At 49.1% G+C, this 14650-nt stretch overlaps 1 protein-coding gene across 1 annotated transcript in view; it reads left to right on the top strand.

Annotated features, from left to right (window-relative positions):
- The window catches only part of CNGB1 (cyclic nucleotide gated channel subunit beta 1), an 83944-nt gene that overhangs the window by 37832 nt on the left and 31462 nt on the right, over positions 1 to 14650 (top strand). The window contains exons 17-22 of the mRNA XM_021932041.2: positions 6034 to 6141; positions 8940 to 9097; positions 10229 to 10384; positions 12029 to 12237; positions 13328 to 13378; positions 14132 to 14218. Of these exons, the coding sequence (XP_021787733.2) occupies positions 6034 to 6141; positions 8940 to 9097; positions 10229 to 10384; positions 12029 to 12237; positions 13328 to 13378; positions 14132 to 14218 (769 nt within the window). The remainder of the gene's footprint in view (positions 1 to 6033; positions 6142 to 8939; positions 9098 to 10228; positions 10385 to 12028; positions 12238 to 13327; positions 13379 to 14131; positions 14219 to 14650) is intronic.

Raw genomic sequence — 14650 nt, forward strand, 5'->3', positions numbered from 1 at the left:
TTTGGATAAACACCCAGAAGAGGGATTGCTGGATTATATGGCAGTCCTATTTATAATATTTTCAGGAACCACCATGCTGTTTTCCACGGTGACTATACCATTTTTCCTATTTCTCTACATACTTGTGAATGCTTGTTATTTTCTGTTTTTTTTTTTTTTTTTCTTTTTTTGATCACGGATATCTTAACAGATGTGAGATGGTATCTCATTATGGTTTTGATTTGTATTTCCCTGATTATATGGTTTGGCTCTGTGTCCCCACCCAAATCTCCTCTCGAAATGTGATCCCCATGTGTCGAGGGAGGGACCTGGAGGGAGGTGAATGGATCATGAACAGCATGGTTTTCCCCATGCTGTTCTCATGATAGTGAGTTCTCACGAGATCCAATGGTTTAAAACTGTGGTACTTCTGGCATTTAAAAATGTGTGGCTCCTCCCCATTTGCTCGCTCTCTCTCTCCTGCTCTGTCATGGGAAGATGTACCTGTTTCCCCTCTGCCTTCTGCCATGATTGTTTGTTTCCTGAGGCCTCCCAGTTATATTTCCTGTTAAGCCTACAGTACTGGGAGTCAATTAAACCTCTTTTCTTTATAAATTTAAAAGAAAAAGTCTCTCTCTCTCTCTCCCTCTCTCTCTCTCTCTCTCTCTCTCTGCCGTGTAAGATGTGCCTTGCTTCCCCTTTGCCTTCCTCCATGATTGTAAGTTTCCTGAGGCCTCCCCAGCCACGTGGAACTGTAAGTCACTTAAACTTCTTTCCTTTGTAAATTATCCAGGCTCAGGTAGTCCTTTGTAGCAGTGTGAAAATGGACTAATACACCCAACGATTAGTGATGTTGAGTAGCTTTTCATATTCCTGCTGGCCCTTTGTATGTCTTCTTTGGAGAAATGTCTATTTGAGTTCTTTGTCTATTTTTTAGTTAGGTAATGTGTTTGTTTGTTTTCATATTAAGGTATAGGAGTTTCTTTTATTTATCAAATATATAATTTTCAAAGATTTTCTCCCATTCTGCAGGCTTTCTTTTCACTCTGTTGTTTCTTTCTATGCAGAAGCTTTTTAGATGGAGATAATCCCACTTGTCTATATTTTGCTTTTGTTACCTGTGCTTTCAGTGTCATCCACCCATTGTATTATTAGATAATATAATGTGGGCTGGGCACAGTGGCTCATGCCTATAATCCCAGCACTTTGGGAGGCGGTGGCAGATGGATCACCTGAGGTCAGGAGTTTGAGACCAGCCTGGTCAACATGGCAAAACCCCATCTCTACTAAAAAATACAAAAATTAGCTGGGCATGGTGGCTCATGCCTGTAGTCCCAGCTACTAAGGAGGCTGAGGCAGGATAATTGCTTGAACCTGGGAGGCAGCAGTTGCAGTGAGCCAAGATCATGCCATCAAGAAAAAAAAAAAAAAAGATAATAGATAGTATAATGGAAACACCACAGAACACTAGAAAAATAATCATCTAAATCCCACCACCCAAGATGGTGTTTTTACTGCTCTGCATTCTCCTCTATGCCTTGGTTAGGCCCATGGTCTTGAAAGGTTTTAATTGGAGGAGGGATCCAGTTTACGGTGCTGTCTCATTCCATGAACCCTTTTCCATATTGCTGGGCTGTCTCCTTAATGCTCAGTTATGATGGCTGCTGGGTATTCCTCCAGCTCCATGGGCTGGAATGAACTTAACAAATCTGCTCTTGTTGGGCCCTATCCATAATGGTACCATGATCACGTGTTTGGTCTTCTGCTCTCTACCCTTGGGTTCCTTTCTCAAGAGTGACACTCCTAGTCAAGGTGGTCCACATTTTGACACCTCTTCAGATAAATTTGTTGCTGAGTGGTTAGAGCTGCTTTCGAACAACTCAAGCCAGGTGCCTGGGAGAAGGCTCTGTGTGCAGCTGGAGGCAAACTGCCAAGGGCAGGACAGTGATTTTTAAGCTAAGGGGGGCTGTCTGCACCTCTTCTGCACTGGCTGGATGGAGCGATGGTTCTTTCTTCTTAGCTAACTTTTGCTCTCATCCATGAGCTCCTGAGTAATTGCTCAGCTGAGGTCAGAAGCCTGTCAGAATGGAGATGGCTAGGTGTAGCAAACTGAGGGCTGTGAGGTCTTAACGTAGAGAAAAGAGACACAGTTTCACTGGGCCTGGGAGTACAGCTCACAACTTCATCAGTTCTTATGTTTAGTTCACTGAATTATGTACAAAGCCCATTAGGGAATCCAGAAATGGCTCCACTTGTAGACGTCTGCTCTATTTACCCCTGTTCCCTTTATGTGGGCAGGGAAACGACGCAGGCTGGGTTGGGTAGGGGGTGGCATATTTAGGGGAGAGAAGGGACCAAGATCATGTGGGGCTGAAATCCAAGCCTCTGTACTTCTGCTTGTGAGCTGAGTCTGTGAGGCTCCTCTTGTCCCTGTCATTCGTGCATTCACAAGCACGTACTGAACATCTGTATGTGCTGAACTCTGCCCTGGATGCTGGGAATACATGAGGGAGAAGCCTGGCAGGGGCCTGCCCTCATGGGGCTGACATTCTAGAGGGGCCAAGATAGACAATGAACAAGTAACCAAATAAACAAGCAAGTGCCAGGTTGAATGTGACTATGAGAAACGGGGCGGGAAACCTCTGCCTGAGCCCACCCCTGAGAGGTGAGAGTTCTGAGGCCTGCCTCTCTGTGGAGGCCGAGGCCAGTGGGGCTGACTCTGAGCGGGGACAGAATGAACATTGGGAGCAACTGACGAGGGCCAAAAAGCCACAGAGGAGCTTGGGCAAGGCCCTCTTTCCAGCTTCAGGCCATCGCTTGGAATGAATCCCAGAGCACCACTTGTAAGTGGGTCTTAAGGCAGGTCATTTAACCTCCCTAGGCCTCCACTTTCCTCATGTAAGATGAGGAAAGAAATACCACCTGGTTACTAGAATTGTGAGAATTTAACAGGCTACTGCACCCTAAGGTACTGAGCACAGGGCCAGACACAGGCAGTGCTGGGGGACCAGGAGCTGCCAGCTTAGGCCCTCATTCTGGCTTCTCTGGGGCAGCTTGCACTTTCGTGGTTTTTTTTGTTTTGTTTTGTTTTTTTTCGATGGAGTTTCGCTCTTGTTGCCTGTTGCCCAGGCGGGAATGCAATGGCATGTTCTCAGCTCACTATAATCTCTGACTCTCGAATTTAAGTGATTCTCCTACCTCAGCCTCCCAAGTAGCTGGGATTATAGGTGCCCACCACCATGCCTGGCTAATTTTTGTATTTTTAGTAGAGACAGGGTTTCACCATGTTGGCCAGGCTGGTCTTGAACTCCTGACCTCAGGTGATCAGCCCGCCTCGGCCTCCCAAAGTTGGGATTACGGGCATAAGCCGCAGTGTCCGGTGGCAGTGTGCACTTTCTAGGCTCAGGAGAATGCCCTGTGCTGGGCACAGGAGGACTGACGTTGGGTCCCAGCAATGGGATTTTTGGCCCCAGTCTTCTTGTGTGGGGCTGTTCTTGTTAATTACAGTGTGAAAAAAGTGAATCCATGAGTTTTGCCATCCTAGGTGAGTTGGCAGAAAGCAACAGGATCATTTCAGAGCCTTCTGGAATCAAGGTGGATGCCACACATCCCTCCCTCTGTATCCCCGTAGAAACCCTAGTGGTGGAATCCGGAGTCAAGGTGGTGAGGCTGGGGAAGAGCGCTGGCCTGGATCCCTGGCAGACTCAGGTTTGGGTCCCAGTGGAGTGTTGCGTCTGCCCGGTGATGGCTTCAGTGACCCCTGTCCCCAGTGTCCTCCTGCCCAACTCTGTGATTGGCCCTCAGGGGCTGGAGTAGGAACCTCTGCTGACGTGAGCTTCTTGGGAAGATGTGCAGATGTCAGCAGGTTTGGGCAGCTCAGGGCTTGGCCCCAGGCTGTGTTCCCAGAGAAGGAACCCGAGGGCGGCTTCCTCTGACTCCAGCTGGGGAAAGGGTGGAATTTGGGGACTGGCTGGAGTTTTCAGCTTCTGCTGGGAATTGCAGATTAATCACTGAAGATCCTTGTCAGGCTTGGTCCCAAGGTGAAGCTCCTTGCCTGTGGATTCCATTTCTGATCAAACCTCACGGAAGTGAAGGCCCTGGTCAAGTAATCATGGCCGGGCGCAGTAGCTCATGCCTGTAATCCCAGCAGTTTGGGAGGCCAAGGCAGGCGGATCACCTGAGGTCAGGAGTTTGAGACCAGTCTGGCCAACATGGTGAAACCCCGTCTCTACTAAAAATACAAAATTAGCTGGACGTGGTGGTGCGTGCCTGTAATCTCAGCTACTCGAGAGGCTGAGGCAGGAGAATTGCTTGAACCCGGGAGGCAGAGGCGGAGGTTGCAGTGAGCCGAGATCGCACCACTGCACTCCAGCCTGGTTGACAGAGCAAGACTCTGTCTCAAATAAATAAGTAAGTAAGTAAGTAAATAAATAAATAAATAAAAGAGGTTTAATTGGCTCATTGTTCCGCAGAGCGTACAGGCAGCATGGCAGTATCTACTTCTGGGGAGGCCTCAGGGAGCTTGCACTCATGGTGGAAGGCAAAAGGAACAGGCTCTCACATGGCAGAAGCAGGACTGAGAGAGTAGAGAGGTGCCACACACTTTTTAACAATCAGATCTCGTGAGAATTCACTCACTATACAGTACCAAGGGGGGATGGTGCTAAACCATTCACGAGAACTCCACCCCTATGATCTAATCACCTCCGCCAAGCCCTACCTCCAACACTGGGGGTTACAATTCAACATGAGATTTGGTGGGGTCACAAAGCCAGACCATATCAAGTCCTGAACTCTCATCTTCATGCTACTGACTGACTGATGCTCATCCTGATGAGTCAACAACACATATGCTTTCATGTGTGACATGCATACCCATGTCCCCAGACTCTTGGTTTTGTGTGCTAACACTCAGCCTTCTGTGTTTTAAATGCGAACGGAAGTCATTAAGAATGACCATTCTTCTCTACCAGGACTTCATTCATGGACGTAGGAAATGCTCTTCCTATTGGTAGATATTGGCCTGGGCAGCGTCCTCCAGACGCAATCTTTGTGTTTCTACATCAGCTAGTTCTACTCTATCTTAAACAGGATTCTTTCTCTAACAGTGGAGCTTGCTTTCTTGGTGGTATTAAGGAATTTGTCTCTCTTGATCTTTTTTCCTCTTTCCCAGGCTTTTGCGTTCCTCAGGAAACCAATTCATTCTCACTGCTGGGGTAGAGGGTGGGAAAATCCAGAGAGTTGGCCCCTAAGATGCCAATGTAAAATAGTATCAGAGGCACCTCTTCCACCTAGTCAGACGCCCAGGCTCAAACCTGCTGATGTCAGGTAAGAGGCAGGTTGTGTGAGAACCTTCTTGTCTCTGAAATTCAGGACAGATCTGGACACCACTAACCAAGACACTAATGGCTCCAGAATGCAGCACTCCATGGCAGACTTGGACTTCCTGACTGATGGAGAACCCTGGGATCATTTAGTCCTCATTCTTCAGATAGGGAGCCTGGGGCTCAGGAGGGGATGGGACTTACCCAAGGTCACACCGTAAGCTGGAGACTGGATTCCACGGCTTCTCTGATAGCTGAAAAGGTGGTGTGATAGAGAGTAGAGGGGAATGAGGTGGGTGACTTTAGACTGGGAGCAGGATGGGGGAAGGAAGTTTAAGCTGAGAACTAAGTGGTAAGAATCTCATTTACTTGGGTAGATTTAATCCCATTTTACAGAGGGGGAAACTGAGGTAACTCAGAGTATTTTAGTAATTTGCTGAGGCCACACACTGGTAAGAGGCAGGACTGGGGTGCAATACCAAGTCAATGATGTTACCTTTAGGCCAAGCCATTTAACAGATGGGAAGACTGAGGTTTAGAGAGTGGCTATGCCCCTCTCTTCTGCCTTTTTCCCTCCCTCCAGAGAAATGAGGACTCAGAAGTTCATGCTCCACCCCCATCCTCTATCTGGGAATTGGCTCTAGGTGATCTTTAGGGATCAAAGTCATGACACTTCTCCCTGGGGCCTCTGCCCTTGCTGAAGGCCCCTTCTACATCTGTGTCTTTGCAGGAAGAAGCTGCCCTCTGAGGATGATGAGGCTGAAGAGCTTAAGGCGTTGTCACCAGCCGAGTCCCCAGTGGTTGCCTGGTCGGACCCCACCACCCCAAAGGACACTGAGTGAGACCCCTCTGGGGTCTCAGAAAGTTGAAAGACTTGGGGGAGGGTGGGGGATGTGGGGGGGCTAGTGTGGATGCTTTTAGAACCTTCCACTATAAGGCAGACTTTGCCAGTGGCTTCCCAGCAGTAAGTCAGGATCGATCTCCTGCCCAGGCTGCTTCTGGCTGGCCCAGGAGTCCTGTAAAATCCAGTGGGCTCAACCTCTGGGCCCAGCTGTGTCCACGGCCAGCAGCGCTCAGAGAGGGAGGGATCTCTAGGCAGAGGTCCCCTTGTGAAGGAGAGGCTGAGGGGAGCTGCCAGCAGGGCTCCTGCTGCTGAATTGTGAAAGGTCAGTGGGGACAGGGAGGACCACCAGGATCTCCAGTGGGTTCTGCCCTGGGGAGTTTGTGAAAAAACAAACAAACAAAAAGATTCCCTGGCCCTATCTGGCTGCACTGGATCAGTCCACATTTTCCGAACTCCCCAGGGGATGTGGTGCGGCTGGCCTGCAGAACAATGTTTAGAAACCACTGTGATGACAGCCGGGCGCGGTAGCTCACGCCTATAATCTCAGCACTTTGGGAGGCTGAGGTGGGCAGATCACCTGATGTCAGGAGTTCGAGACTAGCCTGACCAATATGGTGAAACCCTGTCTCTACTAAAAATACAAAAATTAGCCAAGCGTGGTGGCACGTGCCTGTAGTCCCAGCTACTTGGGAGGCTAAGACAGGAGAATTGCTTGAACCCAGGAGGTAGAGGTTGCAGTGAGTTGAGATCTCACTTCTGCACTCCAGCCTGGGTGACAAGAGCGAGACTCCATAAAAAAAAAAAAAAAAGAAAAGAAAAATAAAGAAAGACAGAAAGCACTGCGATGGCACTGGGACCTGGGTCTCAGAGATCGAACTGTCCCCAGGGCTGGGCCAGTGGGAGGTGTCTTCCTGAAGGATCTGAGAAGCTCTGATGGATGGCGAATGCCCCAGCCCTGGGCTCTGCCTGGAATCCCCATCACAGTCCTTGGCCATGACTCCTGGATGAGCCACAGGAGACAGCAGGCATTCCTTCCTCCTTCCAGTCTTTTTTTCTATCTACAATTTTATGCAGTTTGTGCTTAACAGAGCTGTGGAAAGTTAGAAAAGATAAGCAAGAAGAAGTCCCAACCCCAACCTCAGTCCAGTTGCCCACTGTAGCATGCAGTGGACTCACATTTTATGAGGTAGGGTAGGGGTAGAGGTAGGGTTTAATATCAGAAACGAAGGCAGAAATGAGGTAAAATGAGAAAACCTATTCTTGAAAAGTCTTAAGGAGGTCAACTTGGAGACCCATGTATTAGCTAGGCAGGCTAGGCTGCTGTAACAAATGGACCTCAAAGGCTCAGTGGCTTAAGGAACACGATGTATCATATATGCCATCGTCATCTCACTAGTTGCATGCATCAGGTCTGCAGAAGGTTCTGCTCCATGCAATCATTTAGGGACCCAGATGACAGTGCTCTGCCACTTTCTCCATGTACCTTCCCATATCCCACTGGTCACCACTAGAAAGGGAGAACTCCAGGCCTGTCTTCAGCAAGGAGGCCCCTAGTTGCATGTATTGTGCCTGAGAGCTCACATTCCAATAGTGAGAGCCTGGCACGTGGTCCCTGGCTGGGTGGCTGTATCCCAGTGAGTGTGCACCACAGGAGAGAATGAGTGTAGGGGAGCAGCTCATGTCCCCACCACACCTGTATGCCAGCTCTCATTAGAAGCCCCACACTTGGCCGGGCACAGTAGCTCATGCCTGTAATCCCAGCACTTTGGGAGGCCGAGGCAGGTGGATCACCTGAGGTCGGGAGTTCGAGACCAGCCTGGCCAACATGGTGAAACCCCGTCTCTACTAAAACTACAAAAATTAGCCAGACATGGTGGCTTGTGCCTGTAATCCCAGCTACTCAGGAGGTTGAGGCAAGAGAATTGCTTGAACCCAGGAGGTGAATGTTGAATGAGCCGAGATCGTACCATTGCACTCCAGCTGGGTGACAAGAATGAAACTTCATCTCAAAAAAAAAAAAAAAAAAAGAGCCACACACTTGTTTTCTCCAGCCCTGCTTCCTCAGTTGAGCTCAAAAAGAGTAGTCGACTGCAGTTTCTGTGTCTTAATGTATGAAAAAAAAAAGATAAAAAAGATATCTCAGCAAGATGATCTCAGTGAGGCCACTCAGAGGAAAGAAAGCACATTCACAGGCCTGCTTCAGTGCACCCAGGGCACACACCCCACACTAAGCTGAATGCTAGGCAGACTCATTCATTCTCTGTCTCTCTCTGTTTCTCACTCTCTCTCTTGCTGACAGTGCAGAAACTTTAATTCCTGTAAGTTAAAGGGATATAGAATGTATCTGCACTGCTTTTTCCAGCAGTTATATCCTAAGCCTAAAAAAGTAGGCCTGCTCCCTCTCTGTTCTGCCCCTGGACACGTATCTCATGTGAACCCTGCACTGGGATGAACAGCCCAATTTTGCTGAACTCTAAACTGAGTTCCAAGAGTCTTCTCCTAAATTACAAGTGGAGTCACGCGTTTTCCAGAACTGCCCATCTGAATCAGAGCCTACATGGTACATTTTCCAAAAGCTGGGCCAGAACACCTGGGCATTATTCCCGGACTGAATTTCCTCCTAGGAGATTACAGTGGGTCTGTGGTTTCTGATGTCAGAAGGAGACGGGGGCAGGACTTACCTCCTTCAGGCTCTGCCAGAAGGTGGGACACAGACGCTGCACAGCTCTGGCCTGGGGGCGCAGGGGTCCCTCCCGGCTCAGCCTGCTCAGCTTTGGGTGATGTTCCCACAGCGGCCAGGACCGTGTGGCCTCCGCGGCCAGCACAAATAGCGCCATCATCAACGACCGGCTCCAGGAGCTGGTGAAGCTCTTCAAGGAGCGGACAGAGAAAGTGAAGGAGAAACTCATCGACCCTGACGTCACCTCTGATGAGGAGAGCCCCAAGCCCTGTGAGTCTGGAGCTGGAGGGGGCCTACTTGGCCGGGGATGGGGTGGGGCCTCCAAAATCCCCTGTCAACTCATGGCGAGGGTGGCCCCAAGAAAATGGTTGAGGTCCATGAGAGAAGCCCAGATCCCCACTCTCTGGATTTGGGGTCCGTAGGTTGAGATAGGTACCCAAGAGTGGGAAGATCAAAGTTCTGGCCAACAATCCACTTGCACTCGGCCCTCTCTCCCATGGGGAAGTGCCTTCCTTGACCCTTCCATCCCTTTCCTACTGGTAGGTGGGTGGTGCCGCCCAAAATGTATCTTATGGTCTTACACTCAGATTGTGTGCACAGCCTGCTCTGGAACTAGGCAGTCTTATTTTTCAGAGATGTCAGTGCCTTGAAAGTTCTTATTGACGCTATCCGAATGTTTCTTTTCTTTCAAGGTATTGGGAGGAAGTAAGACACATGATCTCTTGTCAGGGAGATATTTTAGATCTTTCCAGAGGAAGGCTGTATCTTGGAAATCATGGTGCCCACAACAGGCCATGCAGAGCCTGATGTCACAGTCTTGAAGCTAGAAAACATAGCCATATTGAACCTATAAGAGCCAATCCCTGGGTCACCAAAAGTATCATCATAGATACACAGGGAGGCTGTGATCCCATCTGGTCTCTGTTTTTAGAGATGAAGGAGCTGAGATTCCATCTCAGAAACCTGGAGCAATACTTCCCTGATTTTGTTAGGCCCTTCAGCATTCCAACCATGGGTACTGGAAACACTGGGTACAAAATGCCTCCATCTCATCAGAGGGAACTAAGGGGGTCTATGCATAGACACACAAGCAGACACTGAAACATCCAACTGGCCCAGAAACAACTCGTTTGGGTCAGCTTCTGAGAAGCAGTTCCAGCTTGGTAGTTGGTAAGAGTTTCTGGGTGGCCACCCGGGTTGCTGTTACTGTTGAGGAGGGAGTTGTGGAGTTCACTCCAGGAGAGCGACTTGGATTCTGCACACAGAGCTTGCAGCAGCTTGCATAATGGTGCCAGGGTCCCCTCAGCTCTGGATCCAGGGTCTGCAGTTGGGATCCTTCTCTCTGCATCCTCTATGTGGGCCTCAGGGTTGGTTCAGATAGTCACCAATGTCATCCCACAGCCCCAGCCAAGAAAGCCCCAGAGTCAGCTCCAGCCACGAAGCCCGCAGAAGCCGAGCCAGTGGAAGAGGAGCACTATTGCGACATGCTCTGCTGCAAGTTCAAACGCCGCCCCTGGAAGAAGTACCAGTTTCCCCAGAGCATTGACCCACTGACCAGTGAGTCCTGGGGAATGGGTGTTCCCACTGTGTAACATGAGAGGGCAGGAGAGTGGGAGCGGGATGGGAAGAGGGTCAGGGGATTCAAGAGGTGGGATGGGAAGTCACAAACGACCTGGGTTCATGACCTTTCATACTTTTCAAAACCATTCCACAGTTTCTTGCCTGATTCTCAAAATAAACCCAGCCTGGCCAACATGATGAAACCCTGCCTCTATTAAAGACACAAAAATTAGCTGGGTGTGGTGGTGCACACCTGTAATCCCAGCTACTCAGGAGGCTGAAGCAGGAGAATCATTTGAACCGAGGAGGTGGAGATTGCACTGAGCCAAGATCACACCATTGCACTCCAACCTAGGTGAAAGAGTGAGACTCTGTCTTAAAAACAACAACAACAAAAGTCCCTGGAATAGGAACATAAGATCACACCCATCTTACAGATGAGGAAACTAAGGCACAAAGAAGTCAGCAAGGGTAAAGATGCAACTACTTAGTGCAGACCCAGGACTCCTGACTCTTGGCCAAGTCCTTTTTTCACTCTAGTCATGCTGGCCTTTTCCTGCTCTGAACAGAAAAAGGGCAGGAGTGTGAATTCCTATTGCTTCCCTTTAAGCCCACTTCATATTCCTCAGAAATAACACCACTTCATACGTGCGTAGCACTTTAGAGTTCACAGCGGACTCCCTGCCTTTCTTATCTGATCTTTTCCTGTGATTTCTCAGAAGAGGGCAGGTGCCAGAGAGGGACTTTCTCAAGGTCACACATTTGGGGGACAGGACTTCAACCCTGGTGTCCACTGGATTTCTCAAATGACCTGGTGAGCTGCGTGCAGTGGCTCAAACCTGTAATCCTGGCACTGTGAGAGGCTGTAGTGAAAGAATTGCTTGAGCCCAGGAGTTCAAGATCAGCCTGGGCAACATAGTGAGACCTCATCTCTACAAAAATAATAAACAAATAAACAAATAGCCAACCAAATGATCTGGAATACCCATCCATCCATGCATGCATTCACCTGTCTGTCCATCCTTCATGCATTATTTATTATTCTGTATTTACTAAGGCAGAAAATACATTTTGGGAAAAAATTAAAGGAGAATGAAAACAATTAAAGAAGAATGAAAGTTTTCTAGTTGGCTGCCTATTATCTTATAATACCAGCATATTCCCTCCTGAGAGTATTTGATTTATTAGGGCTTATCAGTGATTTATTTTTAAAGCAGATAGTTGTTTTTTTTTTTTAAAGTAGAGATAGGGTCTTGCTATGTTGTCCAGGCTGGTCTTAAACTCCTGGGCTCAAGCAATCCTCCCACCTGGGCCTCCCAAAGTGCTGGGATTACAGGCATGAGCCACTGTGCCTGGCTCCTAAAGCAGAAAGTTATATATACATATATATACGCACATATATATACACACACATATATATACACACATATATATACCCACATATATACATATATTCATATATACACACATATACATGTATATATATACACACATATACACACACACACTCTTACAAAAGTGCCACATGTAGTAGTTGACGGAAAGTGTGGAAATGTAGAAAGAACAAAGCCCCACCTGATTCAACTGGTGAAGAACCTTGCCTGGCTGATACTCCAGCGGCCCCGTCCATCTTCCCCACAGACCTGATGTATATCCTGTGGCTGTTCTTCGTGGTGATGGCCTGGAATTGGAACTGTTGGCTGATTCCCGTGCGCTGGGCCTTCCCCTACCAGACCCCGGACAACATCCACCTCTGGCTGCTGATGGATTACCTGTGTGACCTCATCTACTTCCTGGACATCACCGTGTTCCAGATACGCCTGCAGTTTGTCAGAGGCGGGGACATCATTGTGAGTCACAGGCAGGTGGTGTTGGGATGACCGCGGGCAGACCGCTCAGCCAGAGCCTTCAGGGCACTGACCCCTGATGCTGTCATAGATGACAAAATAAGTAAATAACGAAATCTCAAGAACGGCTGCAGTGCTTGTTCAACAGCATGGTTGTTTATTTTGCACGCCTTTGATATGTTCAAATTACACACATCACATATTGCTCATAGGTGAAATAGTTCCTGGACCACTTGACGGAATCAAAGATAGAGAAGTGGTCCAGAGAATGGTCTTTAGTGACGATGTACCTGGTTTGAATCCCACCTCCACCACAGCTAGCTGAATCGCGTCTGTTTCCTCATCTGTAGAATGGGGATAGTAATAGCTTCCACCTCCCAGTGTTGCCATGAGGATTGGTTGAAACGATGCATGCAGGGCGCTCAGCACAGGTAACTGCTGGCAATTGACTTCTCCCAAGGGTCCTGCAAAGAACACACTGATGCTCTCCTACTTGGGCCAGTTTGAGACCCTGGCCTCTGGTCCAGCCCCGCGCACCACCCCCGCCTTACTAGGGAGGAAACTGAGGCCCTGACTGTGACTTCTCAGGAACAGGAGACACAGTCCCTGTCTCCAGTGTGGGTCACTTTCCAAAATTCCACCCCGGCAATGCCTGTTTTGCTGTGTGCAGACGAGCTGAGGTTTTGCCTCTCAACAATTTTCCTTGGAGAGATTTAAAGGGAGTAAAGTAAAAAGTAAAGAGACTTCCTTGGAGAACTTCTTTTCTGGCCTGATCAAAGTGGTTACCAATTCCTCAGAAAACAGATGTGCAAATGGCCCAGGTAAGACCAGTAGACAGAGAGAATAAGCTTAATGTCCTCGATTTCCACCCAAGAAATCAGGATCTAGCTAGGTGACCAGAACAAATCTCTCCTCCCTGAGGGCCGGGCCTCTCCACCTATAAAACTCAAGGCTTTCACCAAGGCTCAGAGGGTCCTCGAGCTGTTATGCTCATTTGAGGGTGGGGTTCTTCGGGAAATTTCACAATTGCTCCCCACAGGGTGAGGGATTAAGCTCTAAGGCCATTTCACCATCATTATTCCCTTTCTTTCAGACGGACAAAAAGGACATGCGAAATAACTACCTGAAGTCTCGCCGCTTCAAGGTGAGTGCCGGGAACGCAAGTTTCAGAAGGGGGAGCCTCAGAGGGCCCTGGGGGGCTCATGAGATGTGGTTTCTGCCACACGGAGAGATGCTGGTCCCTGTGGGAGTGTCCTCCAAGCCACAAGCCCCAGGAGACCAGCACGGGCTGGGTGGCCCCAGAAGCTACCTTTCTTTTTTCTTTTTCTTTTTTTTTTTTTGAGACAGAGTCTAACTCTGTCTCCCAGGCTAGAGTTCAGTGGTGTGATCTCAGCTCACTGCAACCTCTGCCTCCTGGTTCAAGCGCTCCTCCTGCCTCAGCCTCCCTAGGTTCTGGGATTACAGGTGTGCACCACCACACCCAGCTAATTTTTGTATTTTTAGAAGAGACAGAGTTTCACTGTGTTGGGCAGTTTGGTCTCAAACTCCTGATCTCAAGTGATCTGCCCGCCTTGGCCTCCCAAAGTGCTGGGATTACAGGCATAAGCCATCGCACCTGGCCAGAAGCCACCTTTCATTGTGTCTATACCACTCCCGCTCCTACTGTATGGCACAGCAGCCACTATCGGGGATAATGAAACTGCCTTTGGGGCTGGCAACATGGGCTTTGAAGCAAACGAAGGCTTGTTGGTGGGACACCTTCTGCCCTCTAGTTTGAAGCTCTCCTGGGGCATTCTAACCTCACCTTTCCACGGAAGGGAGAGACTCCGCCTCTCCCCTCACCCTCAACCCTGGGGTCACCCGGTTTTACCCCCGTGGTGTCCCATGGGGATTTCAGATGGACCTGCTCAGCCTCCTGCCCTTGGATTTTCTCTATTTGAAAGTCGGCGTGAACCCCCTCCTCCGCCTGCCCCGCTGTTTAAAGGTAGGACTGCTGGGCCCCCCACCCCAGGCCTTCAGCTCATCCCTGCTGTGCACCGGCACTGGCATCTTCCTGTCTGCCCCCAGCAGCACTGGGGAGGGAGCGTCCTTGAGGGATGGCCCGAGGGGAGATGCGTTTATTCCATGTGTGTCTCAGTGGAAAGTTCATTACAATTGCTAGTGCTTGGTGGTGCTGCATGTTAGGTAGTGTTATTGCCAGCGTTTTGCAAATGAAGGGACTGGGGCACAGAGAGATTAAGTAATTGGCCCAAAGTCACAGAGCCAGGAGGGAGTGGAGCCCGAATTCGAATGCAGGTCATCCGACTCCACTGTTTATGCTCTCAGTGATTACAGATACTCTCAAGAGGGGGTTTCTGCTTTATGATGGTCTCTGTCTAACAAATGGGGGCATTGGTGCTTGGAGAGGCGGGGACAC

This window comes from Papio anubis, chromosome 18, assembly GCF_008728515.1.
Source record: "Papio anubis isolate 15944 chromosome 18, Panubis1.0, whole genome shotgun sequence".
In the NCBI taxonomy this organism is placed as follows: domain Eukaryota; kingdom Metazoa; phylum Chordata; class Mammalia; order Primates; family Cercopithecidae; genus Papio; species Papio anubis.